At 36.2% G+C, this 16,481-nt stretch overlaps 1 protein-coding gene across 1 annotated transcript in view; it reads right to left on the bottom strand.

Annotated features, from left to right (window-relative positions):
• Positions 1 to 413: 413 nt before the first annotated feature.
• Positions 414 to 16,481, bottom strand: part of ANKUB1 (ankyrin repeat and ubiquitin domain containing 1) — a 41,609-nt gene continuing 25,541 nt past the window's right edge. Inside the window, exons 5-6 of the mRNA XM_053711719.1 lie at positions 12,250 to 13,179; positions 414 to 581 (exon numbers count right to left, since the gene is read on the bottom strand). Of these exons, the coding sequence (XP_053567694.1) occupies positions 506 to 581; positions 12,250 to 13,179 (1,006 nt within the window). The 3' untranslated portion in view covers positions 414 to 505. The remainder of the gene's footprint in view (positions 582 to 12,249; positions 13,180 to 16,481) is intronic.

Genomic DNA, 16,481 nt, shown 5'->3' on the forward strand with positions numbered 1-16,481 from the left:
ACTTCCATAATTTATTTTGCTTCATTTTTTAAATATCCTTATTTGAAGAAAAAGCAATGCACATGGTGAGCCAATCACATGATGTTTCTATGTGCAGCAACCAATCAGCAGCTAGTGAGCATATCTAGATATGCTTTTCATCAAAGAATATAAAGAGAATAAAACAAATTATATAATATAAGTAAATTAGATGTTTAAAATTGCATTCTCTTTCTAAATCATAAAAGAAAAAATGTGGGTGGCATGTCCCTTTAAGTATAACTATATATATATATATATATATATATATATATATATATATATATATATATATATATATAAAGTGAATTTGACAAAATGGGGTAATTTTATGGAATAAAAAAAAATAAAAAAAAATACAAACTGGAAGTTGTTCATTTTTCATTGCAGTTATTCTGGTCTATTTGCTGGTCCAGACTCCTATTGCTTCTCTCCTCACTGTAACAATTTAGTCACCCTCCTCTAGCTGTGCATATATTTATAGATGTCAATTGTAGATGCTTTTCTTAGCGAGCATTCTGGCCATATCAAGTTGCTGGAGCCATGGCTTTTCCTTAAATCCACTGAAAACACAGACATTTTAAAAGGTAAGTCACATTTTTGCTGATACCAGAATTCTTTTTAAAATATTCCAATACTTCTGTTAAATACATTAAAACAATGTATTTTTTATTTCAACTGCAGTATGACGTGGCAATAACACAGTGGCAGACACTAAGCAGGACTTTCAGCTTGTAAATTCAAATATTGTTCTTAGAAGGCAACCTTGCCCAATTGAATTTGCAACCCAAACGCAAAGCATTTCAGTGAAATAATGTACTCTATTTAAGCATTTTAAATTATTGTTTTGTATGAAAATAGTAAAATGAAAGGATTTTTTTTTTATTTTTTTTTAAATCATCAAGAAGTGCAAATATGTTCACAACTCCTTAAAGGGACAGCAAAGTCAAAATTAAACTTTCATGATTCAGATAGGACAATTTTAAACAATTTACCAATTTACTTCTGTTATCAAATTTGCTTTGTTTTCGTGGTATCTTTTTAGTAAAATTAGGTAGGCTCATAAGAGCTCAGGAGTGTGTACATGTTTTTAGTACTCTATGGCAGCAGTGTTTTGCAACATTGTATAACAAAGCTACAAATAATGGGCGCGATCCGATAAACGGCGTAGTTTGCGGCGCAAGCGAGGGAACCCGCGTCGCAAGCAGTTTCAGCTCGCGACTCGAGCTATCCCATATACGGCGCCGTCAGATGCTAAAGTGCCGTAAGTCTGACAAACCAGCGATGTCCAGAAATCTGCGCAAGTACAAATTTTTGGCGTCGCCAGTGATTTACGGCACATTAGAAACTGCCGGCGCCTACAAAACCTGACTAAAGTCTAAATCACCCGCACTGTCTAACACGCCTCCCTAACATAGCCTGACACGTCTAACCCTCTATCCGCTATCCCCCCTCACTATCCTAACAATAAAATATGTATTAACCCCTAAACCGCCGCTCCTGGAGCCCGCCGCTACCTAATAAAGTTATTAACCCCTAAACCGCCGCCAGCTATATTAAATCTATAACCCCCTAAAGTGAGCCCCGAACACCGCCGCCATCTACCTTACCTACCCCCTAAAGTGAGCCCCTACCCCGCCGCTATCTATTTTAAAATTATTAACCCCTAATCTAATCCCCCTACCCCGCCGCCATCTATATTAAATAATTTAACCCCTAAAATACTAAACTATCCCTACCACTAAACCTAAGTCTAACCCTACAAATAGCCCTGAAAAGGGCTTTTTGCGTGGGATTGCCCCAAAGTAACAGCTCTTTTGCCAGCCCTTAAAAGGGCTTTTTGCGGGGCATGCCTCAAAGAATTTAGCTCTTTTGCCAGCCCTTAAAAGGGCTTTTGGCGGGGTTTGTCACAAAGTAAACTGCTCTTTTGCCTACAATCTACATCCCCCTACACCGTGGCCACCTATAATAAATGTATTAACCCCTAATCTAATCCCCCTACACCGCTGCCAGCTATATTAACTATATTAACCCTAATTATATTAGGGTTAATATAGTTAATATCGTTATTATATTATATATATTAACTATATTAACCCTAATTATATTAGGGTTAATATAGTTAATATCGTTATTATATTATATATATATATTAAGTATAATAACCCTATCTAACGCTAACATCCTAACTAAACTCTTAATAAAATAAATCTACTATTAATATTATTAATTAAAATATTCCTATTTAAAACTAAATACTTACCTATAAAATAAACCCTACGATAGCTACAATATAATTAATAATTACATTGTAGCTATGTTAGGGTTTATATTTATTTTACAGGTAAATTGTTAATTATTTTAACTAGGTATAATAGCTATTAAATAGTTATTAACTATTTAATAGCTACCTAGTTAAAATAATTACCCAATTACCTGTAAAATAAATCCTAACCTAAGTTACAAATACACCTACACTATCAATAAATTAAATAAACTACAAATATCTATCTAAAAATACAATTAAATAAACTAAACTAAATTACAAAAAAAAAAAAAACACTAGATTACAAAAAATAAAAAAAAGATTACAAGATTTTTTTTTTTTTTTTTTTAGTTTTCAAAAGAGCTTTATTGATATAAACTGAACATACACATCATAATTTGAATATACGGTGAGAGTAATACATAATAGTTTGATGATATATTGCTTCAATATAATGTTTGTGAAAAACCCATAGTATACATCATATACATCTTATATACCAACTTTAACATGTAATATTACTCTCATCACATCTGTGTGTATCTTGCAAGGCCCTGTTTTAAACTATATATGCCATATATATGTCATTATTTAGCCTGTCTGGGCATATGTGAGGGGAAAGGATAAGGGGTGAGGGAAGGGAACAGGGGATAGAGGGTAAGAAAAAGAGAAAAAGCCAAAACTGAGCTTACTTTAGAGAAAGTTTAAGCAGATACTAAAACTAAAACTAGGTCGCCTGTAGGTGCCTTTTTATGCTTTAAATGCTAATGCGAGAACGTTTGCAAGGGGCATAGCACATGCTGCTGGATATGTTTGTAATATTATATTGCTAAACTGTCTTTATGGATCTGCAATCTGTATCGCCTGCAAATATAAGATGCTACTGTTTTTCTACCTGGAGGTTAGTATGTGAACATTGATCAATCCACCCTACTTAGGCCTCGGCCGCTGGCCATGTGGGTGAAATAACATATATGACACTCCATCACTTGTATGCTATTGCGCATTATACAAAAAGTATGTGGGTAACAGTATATTTGAACATTACAATCTATCCTCTTATATTGCAGTTAAGTTTGTCGATCTTCATCTGCGTAGCAATTTTATAGATATTTACATATTTCAGCATTCACAATCATAAATTGGCAAAAACCCCTACCTGATATGTAATACACCTAGGAAGCTTAAATAGTTGCTAATAGCAATTTTAAAGTCAGAGAAACTGAATTAAACGGAGGATTCAATATGACCACCAAACCCTACAAAAAGGCAAACGCCAACAATTTGTCTATGAGGAATATGCATATTTCATATGGCAAAAGCCAAAAGTTCATATGGTCAGTCTCCAGGATTTACCTGCTGCAAAGCAATGTTCTCTATATTGGCTAAGAGATTGTTGTTTTTGAGGTCTGGTTGTGCCGTGTGGGTTAGGTTAGCTTTCTCACCTCTGAATCCATTTTTGTCATTAATACTACTTGTGAGCTTCTGAGCAGTATATCTAAGGTTGAGGTTGTTACCTCGAGCGCCGTTCTTATTGAGCGTGTCTGTCTTGATATTACAGTTCAGAGCTGTAGTCACGGCTCCCCTGGGGCCCCCTCCTAGCTTTTCCGCTGGCCCCACTAGCACTGAAATCCGGGCCGCTGTTTGACGCCTTTTTGTTTCAGCCGGTATCCATATTTGAGTTGCGGCATCCGCCCTAGAGCCACCCATGTTACTAGGTAGTGTGATAGCAATTTCCATCGTGTCATGTAGTTTGCCATCCGAGGTGAGTGATTGCATCATGATATAGTCGAGCTTATTCTTGCCGGATAAGATAGCCTGTGTCTTTGCTGGAATCTTTATGTATTTTGCGCTCACCGCTCCCGGCAATGCAGCACTGGCACCATTCTGTCTATCTAGCTTGACATCCTTAGAAGGTGTACATGTTATGGTGTTGTCGGGCTTATCCTTGCAGGGTAGGTTAGTCTGCGTTTTTGCTGGGATCTTTAGATAGCCTGCGCTCACCGCTCCCAGCACTGCAATATTGGCGCCATTTTGCCCACCGGGAACTATGTCTCCATCACAGCAAATAAAGGATGCATTGGGACTGTATGTCCTGCTTATTAGAAAATCATATGGTGCTTTTGCAATAAGTCTTTCCACAATTCTCTCCAATCTTTCTAGTGTCATAACGAAGTGATCTTGTACCTCCATTTTGTCCGTTGTAGCTGCAGTGAAGTATATTGAAGTGCTCCGTTCTTCCCCTTATCGATTATGCTTCTGTTCACAATGTCAGGCTACAATATACGGGTTTGGCACAGCGACCTAGTTGTTATTATTTCAGTTAGGGCTAGATACCTCGGCAAGCCGAGGGGGGTGCGTTGCCTGCAAGGTTGCCGCCGCAGCAGGCTTTCCTTTTCCGATCTCTGGCTTCAGTCTTCAAAAATACAGCTAGATTTCCAACTGTCTGCACACAGTAAAGTATTGTGATTGTATATTAGGTTCGTTCTTGGTCCATAACTGTTGTATTCTCCCTATAATCGGCGGATTATTTGAAGTTCAGACGGAGACCATGAGAAATGCGACCACACCGGATCACAGCACGGAAACGCCCCCAAGATTACAAGATTTTTAAGCTAATTACACCTATTCTAAGCCCCCTAATAAAATAATAAAGCCCCCCAAAATAAAAAAATTTCCCTACCCTATTCTAAATTAAAAAAAGTTCAAAGCTCTTTTACCTTACTAGCCCTTAAAAGGGCCTTTTGTGGGGGCATGCCCCAAAGAAAACTGCTCTTTTGTCTGAAAAAAAAAACACAATACCACCCCCCAACATTACAAACCACCAATGGTTCAGCCAATCGGATTGAACTTGAATCTGATTGGCTGATTCAATCAGCCAATCAGATTTTTCTACCTTAATTCCGATTGGCTGATAGAATCCTATCAGCCAATCGGAATTCGACGGACGCCATCTTGGATGACGTCATTTAAAGGTACCTCATTCGTCGTTCAGTCGTCGGCCGGGATGGATGCTCCGCGTCGGAGGAGCGACGAATGAAGATTGAAGATGCCGTTTGATGGAAGATGCTGCCGGATAGAAGAAGACTTTGCTGCCGCTTGGATAAAGACATCGCCCGGATCGGATGAGGAGTTCGGCCCGGTGTGGTGAAGACAAGGTAGGGAGATCTTCAGGGGGGGTAGTGTTAGGTTTATTTAAGGGGGGTTTGGGTTAGATTAGGGGTATGTGGGTGGTGGGTTGTAATGTTGGGGGGTGGTATTGTGTTTGTTTTTTTTCAGGCAAAAGAGCAGTTTTCTTTGGGGCATGCCCCCACAAAAGGCCCTTTTAAGGGCTGGTAAGGTAAAAGGGCTTTGAACTTTTTTTATTTTGGGGGGCTTTATTATTTTATTAGGGGGCTTAGAATAGGTGTAATTAGCTTAAAAATCTTGTAATCTTTTTTTTATTTTTTGTAATTTAGTGTTTGTTTGTTTTTGTAATTTAGTTTAGTTTAGTTTAATTGTATTTTTAGATAGATATTTGTAGTTTATTTAATTTATTGATAGTGTAGGTGTATTTGTAACTTAGGTTAGGATTTATTTTACAGGTAATTGGGTAATTATTTTAACTAGGTAGCTATTAAATAGGTAATAACTATTTAATAGCTATTATACCTAGTTAAAATAATTAACAATTTACCTGTAAAATAAATATAAACCCTAACATAGCTACAATGTAATTATTAATTATATTGTAGCTATCTTAGGGTTTATTTTATAGGTAAGTATTTAGATTTAAATAGGAATATTTTAGTTTATAATATAAATTAGATTTATTTAATAAGAATTTAGTTAGGGGTGTTAGGGTTAGATAGAGTTAATATAGTTTATATAAATACTATAGTAACTATATTAACTATATTAACCCTAATATAATTAGGGTTAATATAGTTAATATATATAATGTAATAACTATATTAACTATAATATACTTAGGGTTAATATAGATAATATAGCTGGTGGCGGGGTAGGTAGATTAAATTAGGGGTTAATAATTTTAATATAGATGGCGGCGGTGTAAGGGGCTTATATTAGGGGTTAATACCATTAATATAGGTGCGGCGGTGTAGGGAGGGCAGGTTATAGGGCAAAAGAGCTGTTAACTTTGGGGCAAAGCCCCGCAAAAGGCCTTTTTAAGGGCTGGTAATAGAGTTTATTACTTTATGGATATTAGATTAGGGGTTAATAATATTAATATAGCTGGCGGCGGTGTAAGGGGTCAGATTAGGGGATAGATCAGGTAGATGGCGGCGGTTTTAGGGGCTCACAGTAGGGGGTTAGTTTATGTAGATGGCGGCGGTTTAGGGGTTAAATACTTTATTAGGGATTGCGGCGGGGCATCGCGGTTGACAGGTAGATAGACATTGCGCATGCGTTAGGTGTTAGGTTTTATTTAGCAGATCGCGGTTGACAGGTAGATAGACATTGCGCATGCGTTAGGTGTTAGGTTTTATTTAGCAGATCGCGGTTGACAGGTAGATAGACATTGCGCATGCGTTAGGTGTTAGGTTTATTTAGCAGCTAGTTTAGAGAGTTACGGGGCTCCAATAGTCAGCGTAAGGCTTCTTCCGGCTGCTTTTTGTGGCGAGGTGAAAATGGAACTAAGATTTCTCCATTTTCGCCACGTAAGTCCTTACGCTGTATATTGGATACCAAACTGCGCGGGTTTGGTATACCTGCCTATGGCCCAAAAAACTACGGGCGACGGCAGAAATATACATGCGTAACTTCTAGGTTACAACGTATATAGGATACCAATCCCGCGCAAATATTGGCGTCGCCAGCTTTTGCGGGCGACGATTTTTATCGGATCGACCCCAATGTTGCAAACCACTGCTGCCACAGAGTACTAAAGACATGTGCACACTTCTAAACTCTTATGAGCTTACCTAGTTTTACCTTTCAATGAATGATACCAAGAGAACAAAACAAATTTGATAACAGAAGTAAATTGGAAAGTTGTTTAAAATTGCATGTTCTATCTGAATCATGAAAGTTTAATTGTGACTTTACTGTCCCTTTAAGGACAGATAGTTTATTGGTTGGTATGGACAGCTTCCACATTAAGGACATGCCCCACAGGCATGAAAACAAAAAAAAAATGTTTCCTCATAACAAATTCATTTAATTGGGACTTAATTTTTAGTTTAAAATATATTTAAGAAACAATACTAAAAATGCAGATACAAATATTATGCTCTGAGAATAGGGGAAATAGTTAATAGCATGGAAAGGGCCAATAAGGATCCTGGGTGTTACAAAGTGCCACACTTTCATTTTGCCCTGATACTGAACAACAGCAAAAGTATTTAAATTCCCTGTGCATGTTGAAGATAGTGGGTTAGAAAGAGAGAGTTTACAGAGTGAAGGGATAGGGGGGAAATGGTTTTAAAGAGAGGATAGGCCTAGTGCCCACCTCTGATGTAGTTTATGAAAAAGGAACACACTGAATAGGGAAGTATGATGAACATATGACTGAGCAAATAATTATTCAAGTGTTGTGATATTCACACTTGCACTCCTGACCTCCGGTTTACTGGGAAAAAACAAAACAGACAATTCAAGACTAGAAATATGTAACACACTTATGTTTTTAACACTTGAGCTAATAAATACAGTGAAGAATATAAAAAGCTTTCTGTCATAGTTAAACAAGACCTAGAAAACAGAACAAAGTATAATTAGCAGTAGACACATAGGGGCCTATTTATCATTGCGTCAATCTCAACGCATTCGCTGGAGTCAATACGCTCGCCAGACATCGCTGCTGTGAATCTACATACAACGCCCCTATTTATTAAAAAGTCTGTCAAAAACACGCGCGTCAAGTACGGAAGCGATGAGCATCAGACTGTTAATAAATAAGAGTCATCAATGTCATGGATATTCTGTTTTTCACAACTTTATTTATACCATTTCATTACTGTCCATGAACAAGCACATTTCTCTAAAGCTAATCTTTTATTTTTCATCTATTAATGTCCAATAAATAGCTAGATTTATAGCTGAACAAACAATAATATCTCATAGAAAGTTATTTTCTATGAATTTGTTAAACAAAAAACTGATACATGATATTTCCACATAAATTAATATTTATTTGTATTTCTAGAAATCATGATATGCCTATCTCGTGTTTTGTTTTTTTTAATGATTATTAATGCTAGAATTTGTACATATATCTTTGCACATACTTATATACTTATATGTGTTATGTCAGAAATCTTTTGCAAACATATAGATGTCCCTAAATTCCTTTTATTGTTCTAAACAATGTTATCTTTCATATCTCTGTGTTTATTTATACCACTATATGTATATAGTGTAAAATTATTATTATTCTGAACAGGAATAATTGCAAATATAACATGTAATTAGAAACTTTATTAAAATTGTATACTCTTTCTAAATCAAACAATATTATTGCTCCAAATTTGGTGCAAAGTATTGCTCCAAGTTTTGTGCAAAGTATTGCTCCAAGTTTTGTGCAAAGTATTGCTCCAAATGTTGTGCACTAGTAGATATAGGGATACAAATGAAATAAATTATGTTACATCTTTGTCTCTCATAACAAAGCAGGGGGATAATATTATTGCTCCAAATTTGGTGCAAAATATTACTCCAAACTTGGTGTGAAGTATTGCTCCAAACTTGGTGCGGAGTATTGCTCCAAACTTGGTGCACTAGTAGATATAGAGATAAAAATGAAATATATACATAAACATAATATAACTTCCTTTTTTATAAATCTATTTGCACCATGTTTAAGGCATGTAATACAATACAAGTCCCACTCTCCACTTCGCACCAAATGTAACGCAAAACTTTTCGCGCCAAATTTGACGCAATACTCCTATTGTATTCATTTGCAAATGTATATTTTAAGAGCTGGGCCAGTTTTCTCTCTGCACCTGTGTAACCCCTCCTGATTGCAGTCTACCCCCTACACAGGTGTTATAAAATGGGCTGGCATATAAGATGACATGTCTTAATGAAAATGAAATTCAAGAGAAGGAAGAAAAATACTGAAAATAGCATGACAGTAAAGAGGCGATTTTAATTTCTGCTGTATCTGAATCATGACAGTTTAATGTTAGGTAAACTGTCCCTTTGAGCTATCAGCTTAAGATTATATTGAATCAAACATCATTCACATTTTATAATCATTGTCTAAAGTATTACACTGTGTGTCCTAATGTCATCATTAATGTTTAACTTTAATACTAATTTCACATATACATACTTTCAAAGTATAATACACAATGTAACAAATGGCACTTACAAATTCTGATGAGTGATCAATGACACAAGTATCGAGCAATTTGATTCTTTAGTGATAGTATAAAATGTATATTTAAATCAGATTGGCTGATGTCATAAATCATTTCCCGATCAAAAGTGGTGGAAACTTTCACTAGTTTGTGGGTTGTTAGTATTGCGTCAAATTTGGTGTGAAAAGTGTTGCATCAAATTTGGTGCGAAGTGGAGTGTGACTTGTATTACATGCCTTAAATATGGTGCAAATAGATTTATACAAATAAAAAAAAGGAAGTTAGCTATATTATGTTGTATTTATTTCATTTTTATCTCTATATCTACTAGTGCACCAAGTTTGGAGCAATACTTCGCACCAAGTTTGGAGCATTACTTTGCACTAAGTTTGGAGCAATAATATTGTTCCCTTGCTTTGTAATTAAAGATAAAGATGTAACATAATCCAGAAGTAGTAATGTATTTATTACATTTTTATCCCTATATCTACTAGTGCACCAAAATGTGGAGCAATACTTTGCACCACATTTGGAGCAATAATATTGTTTGATTTAGAAAGAGTATAACATTTTAATAAAGTTTCTAATTTACTTTTATTATCTAATATGCTTCATTGTCTTGTAGCATCGAACATAACCTTTCTGTGTTTTCAGACTCCCATTGCTTTCTATGGCATTAGAGGCCTCAAGGGTGACGGTTTGAACAATAGGTACGCTGCGTCGGAATTGACGCAAGCATACCTATTGAATGTTTGATAAATTAGGAAGAGGGTCAAATAAAGTCGAATGTGAATTCAAAACATCTGGAATGACGCAAGCATCAATCTGCGTCGGATTGAGATTGTGGGAGCGTATCATTTGATGATCTTGACGCTTTGTTAACTACCGCGGATCAATCTTGCATCGAATTTGACACGAGATTCCAGCATACCCCATAAGGTCTGACTAAACATAATGAGATAATTGGCTTAAATTAGTAAATAAACTAGATATAGAATAAGTGGCAAATGATGAGAGATATTAGGTTATTATTTATAATAAAACATGTCTGCACTGCTTAGAATGCAAGAAAAACATAAAGATTGTCTGGAAATCCTCCACAGATTTAGTCCTGTATCTAATAAGAAAACCCCTTTGTCTAGTTTTTAAGGGATATGAAACCACATTTTGTCTTTCATGATTCAGATAGAGCATGCAATTTTAAACAACTTTCTAAATTATTTCTATTATACATTTTCTTTGTTCTTTTGGTATCTTTTGTTGAAAAGCAGGGACACATGCTTAGGAGCCGGTGTTCCGTCGAGTTTTCTTACACATCACACTGTCCTACCACATGGTCTGCGCATGCGCGTACTTAGGGGAGCGAGAGTGCAAAAGAGAGGGGGGAGAGAGAGCGCAAAAGAGAGTGGTGAGAGAGAGAGCATAAAAGAGAGTGGTGAGAGAGAGACCGCAAAAGAGAGGGGGGAGAGAAAGCAAAAGGGAACAGGGAGAGAGGGAGCATGCACACATATACACATATTTTTCATACCTGTAAAATTTTCCTACCTGACAATGTGCGCATGAGCACACAGACGTCAGCGCATTCCACACATTTTTTTAAACATATACTGTTAACGGGTAGGAAAAACTCGACAGAACAGCAGACTATTTCTGGAGCACTATATGTCAGCAGTTTTGCGAGAATGTTATCCATTTGCAAGAGCGCTTGTCACAACATTGCAACAGTAATTAATAGAGCTGCATCTACCTCATAACCATTCACTTATTAGCACCTAGAACAAGTTATACTGAAGAATACTGGCATTATACAAACACCTTCAAAACATTGCAAAACAAACAAAAAAATAAAAAAAAAACTCCCTGTATAAAAACGTCCGTTCTAACCTATGTACAAAAGAAAAAAACTATTGAACAATTGAAGACAAATAAAAATGAGACAACCTAGTCAGCTTTAAATTAGCGAACATGACCGTGAGACAAGATACTTCTCATAGGCATTTGTTTTTATGACTTTTGTATGCTAAGCTAATATGTAGGTGAAACATTTAGCAACTAAACCCCTGCAGACATCTTTTGTTCTATCCAGTGTGACTTCTTTACTGTAACAAACATGAATATTTTACAACTACAAACACATAAACACTTTTGTAACTGGGATTCCTAAGTCTTGCAGTTGTAATATTGTATTTTTCATGTTACTAATATTTCTAATTTAATGTTCGAGATACCATTTATTGGGCATCTTAGGCAGAAATTAAATGTTAGGGCCAGGAGATCCCAACAAAAAAAACTCTGGCAAAGATAGGTGATGCCATGATCAATGAATTTCAAACATAAATTTGTCTTTACAATGGGGCTCCTCAGATGCCTCATGAGTATCTATGAATCTAGACTATTGTCTGGTTTGTTAATTGCTTTATTTTTTTATTTGTTTAATGTTACATACTTTGGGTCACCTTAGCTAAAATTTGCCCAGCTATCACAACTACAGTGTTGAGACTACCAAGGGTAGCGAAAGACATGTTTTGTACAAACAACAAATTTAAGTATACATTTGTAAGCCACTTGCATTATTTAGTGATCACAAAAGTAATTTCTACTTTGTCTACAGCAATAAGTAAATAAATAAAATTAGTAAGTGGAAGTATATTCAATTACCTGACTAGAAATAGACAGTATATAGCATTCTCTCTTGGTGATCTTCCACTGTGTTTTGAATATAATTCCAAAGAAGTGTTCAGAACAGAAGCAGCTTGAGGAACCTTTAGATAGCGGGGATGGGTAGAGTTGATGGGAATGGGAGGAAGTGTCCCTTGAGAGGTCCATGTGTTGTGTGTGTTTTGGAATATATCATCATCTACGGATTTCTCTGCAACTTTTTTTCTCTTTAAGTCAGGATTTTCTGATGCTTGTTTAACTGGTGGCAACTTGTGTCTCTCATGTTCTCTAGCTCCCTTGGCAATAGTGTGTAGATCAAATACTTTGCTGTGAGACATTTGTTTATTGAGAAGCTTGTTTTTTTTGGAATTTTCCATCACTTTCTGCCATTGCTCTTTATGAAGTCCGTATAGACTTTTGCTTGTCATCTGTGGCTCTGAAAATCCATCCACAACAACTTTGTCTCCTATACGTGTCCTAAATTCTGAAGCCAACTTCAGCCTTTTTGTTGCAGAATTTTTTTTCTGAATGGCAAAAAGCCATTTTTTTACTTTGATATATATTTTCATAGGAAGAGAAATTTTTGGAAATGAAACTATTGACCACATTTTCATAATTAGATATAAAACACAGTCTTTATGGCGGTTTTGAATACATATTTTCAGGGGTGTGTGGCCCAGGTGATTCTGGCATTGTATACACAAAACATTATGTGCCACAAAGGCTTTCAGTATGAGAAGCTGGCCTGCTTCAGCAGCTACATGAATGGCACATTTGGCTACATCAGGATGGTCAGTCTCAGAGCACCATTCTCTATAAGGATGCAAGCCAATGGGTTCATCAGCCCTGATACCTTTTTTAAGAAACAACTGAACAAGATCCAAATGGCCAAAATATGCTGCCATATAGAGAGCTACTCTTTGCTGGAATCTGTTAGGGTAAAAAGCAAAATAAGTATAAAATAACACAGTTTTAAACAACTTTCCAATTACTTCCATTATAAAAATGCGCAGTCTTTTTATATGCACACTTCTGGGGCACCAGGTCCCACTGAGCATGTGCAAGAATTCACAGTATATATGTATACCTGTATGCATTTTATGATTGGCTGATGGCTGTCACATGATACAGGGGGAAATAAATGGAACTAACTTTCAAAATTGTCAGAAAAAAAATCTACTACTCATTTGAAATTCAAACTTTTACATTGTTGTTTTATTATGCATTTCTTGATTATGCAATTATACTGTATTTAATGGTCCTTTAAAGATTATGGGCCAGATTACGAGTGGCGCACTAACTGTTACGCATAAGCAATTTCGGGTTTATCGCAGCAGTTTGCACGTGTCAGATGTAGCGCTCGCATTACAAGTTGAAAGTAAATGTGATCACTTGAGCGCAATTAAAGTTAATGAGCATCTGGATAGCGCAACCTCAGAGCTCTTGATAACTGTTTTGCAAAGCAAAAAAGTGTCATAAAACTCTTCGAAAATACATTTCAAAGTACAGTTATACACATAATAACACTATCTAATAAAAATTATTTAAAAAAAATATTGCACAAAAAAGTTATAAGGGCTCAAAGATATGAGGTGTAAGATGTTAGAGAAAAAGGCAGGCAAAGGGCTTTAACATAGAGATACATACATATACATGTCTAAATATATGTGTGTATACATATATATGTATATATGTGTGTGTGCAGATGTATTTATGTTTGTATATGTGTATATATGTATTTACAGACCATATATACACATATAAACACATAAATACATATGTACACACACATAAGTTCATTGGAGTCCTTTGCAATCAAGTAGATGAAAACATGGAAAATCATGTGCGCATCACACATTTTACATTCCTATCTTCTTCACAAGGAAAATAATGTATTTTTTTAATTAAATATATATTCTATAAACAGGCTTTATTGTGCTTTGCAGATTTTGTTCTTTTTACAAATTGAAGCTTTGTGGCAACTTTGTATTTTAGCAAGTCTATCATGGCCATTTTTCCAACATATACACATATACATATATATATACGCATAAACACATATATACACACCTATATATACACACCACCAGCAAAAGGATTGCAACTCACAGAAGGCTCAGATAATGGTTAGCATTTCTTAGCAATAAAGTATTTTTAATTGTGGCATGTGCATTGGTTTTTTTTTTAGACATAATGCTATTGCACACTTTAAGACTATAATATAGTGTAAATTTTACTTTTATATGCACTGGGAAACAAAAACATTAGTGAGACTCACTATATTCGCTTTATTACAGTGGTCTGGAACCGAACCCGCAATATCTCTGAAGTACGCCTGTAAATCTGTTCATATAAAATACATATCTATACCTATATATCTATAGGAAAAGATATGCAGGTAAAGGTATATATATATATATATATATATATATATACTGTATATAGAAATAGGTATTTACAATAAAATGTAAGGTATTCTGTATGTGAAGAACATTGGAATGTGACATTTTCATGACTCCTGTCGGGTTAGCGCCTGAGTATAGGTGTTCTATGTGGAGAAAGTAACGCAGTCATGATAATTTGTTAGCGTGCATTTTACTGTCAACTTGTAATTCAAGCACAACCCGATGCGCACAAAAAGCAATTAATTAATTGAGCAGTGAGCACAATTAGAAAGTGTGCAACTAATTCTGCTGTATTAATTTCAATTTAACTGCATGGATGCAAAGGATAACATTTTGTTCTATGCATTCCTGATAAATTGTTAAGGGCAACCATGTTTCCTCCTTTTTAATCTCCCTTCTTCGTATTAGTATAGTGCTAGAATATTGAGGTGCATTTGAAAGCAGTTAGCCTGAACTTTTAAATAAGCTGTCCTATGTCCATCCAGCTGCAGTGGAGGCTCCTCTATATGAGCACTTCAACACATGAACCCCCTGACCCCTGATGAACAACAACAACAAAAAGGAGTGAGAAATAAAAATAACTAATTACATTTTTAAACTTTATTTGTTGACTAAATAAAAAAAATCCTCAAGGCTCCACTGCAGTTTTGACTAAAACACATTAAAATTGCAGTTTTTAATTCTTTAGGCTGAGGTGTGGAATGGGCTTTTGCCTAATACTTCTATCTATCACACATGCTGGGCAGTGCCAGTGCTGGGCAAGTATAGGCAAAAGCCCTTTCCACTTTCAGCCTGCATTGCCTTCAGCGCCACCTACAAGCCAGCCCATAAATTCCTAACTGCACAGCTCTTAGTGTGCGAGAGCCAGCTGTCACTAAGAGCTGTGTGTGTGTGGGAGGAGGAGCATCGTGGGCTTCAGTTCAGAGGAGAGCAGAGAAGCTGCTGGAACAGACAGTTAGCTCCTGTTAGGTCTCAGAGATGGAACTGAAGTTGGGCAAATCGGCCCTTGTCCAAGGGCCCATCACCTTAAAGAGGGGCCCTCACCTGTACAATGCAGCAGCAGAGCTTGCTGGATTGAAGTTTTGGGCTGGTGTTGTAACTTTCTGTGGTGGGACGCTTGTGCAGTGGACTGGAGACCTGGTGGCGGGGCCAGTATGCACGCTGCATCTGCTCATCATGCTGTTAGTTGTACTAGTGAAATTAGGAATCACCTTTAGAAGCATGCTTGGACCAAGTGTCTGACCTTGATTGGTCTTGTGTCCTTGTCCAGGACTTGTATGATGAGTATATTGTACGTATTTCTAACAACTATAAATAGCCTTTTGAATCTGATTTTAATACAGTAGGACATGATGAAATCTATTCAAGGTACCTTGAATATCAATTATTTAATTCCCAAATCTATTAAAGAGGGAACCTGGCACTCTGACATTGTATTTAAAATGTGTCCCTATAAGTCTCTTTTCGTTTCCTGCATCAAGATATATTTTTAAACCTAAAATAGAAAAAAAAATGTTTTGCCTTACTTAGTGCAAAGTCTTCAAGTCATCTTTACTATTTATGAAATATAAAAATTAAAAAATCCATGGTTTGCAGGGGTTCAGGCTGAGGAGGGGACACTATTTGTTGGCCGTGGCCGTGTGGGAGTTAAGGGGGGCCACTGAGGGACCGCAGCTGAAAAACAAACACTTTCCATACTTGCAGCATCGCATAACACCCACGATCTATGCAGCAACCCGCCATGGACTCTCCATACCTCTCAGCACTACCTACAAACCATGGATGATTGTGTGGATAAACAAGGAACCTTCCTTTTCTGGAGCCATT

The sequence above is a fragment of the Bombina bombina genome, chromosome 4, assembly GCF_027579735.1.
Source record: "Bombina bombina isolate aBomBom1 chromosome 4, aBomBom1.pri, whole genome shotgun sequence".
Taxonomy (NCBI): Eukaryota; Metazoa; Chordata; class Amphibia; order Anura; family Bombinatoridae; genus Bombina; species Bombina bombina.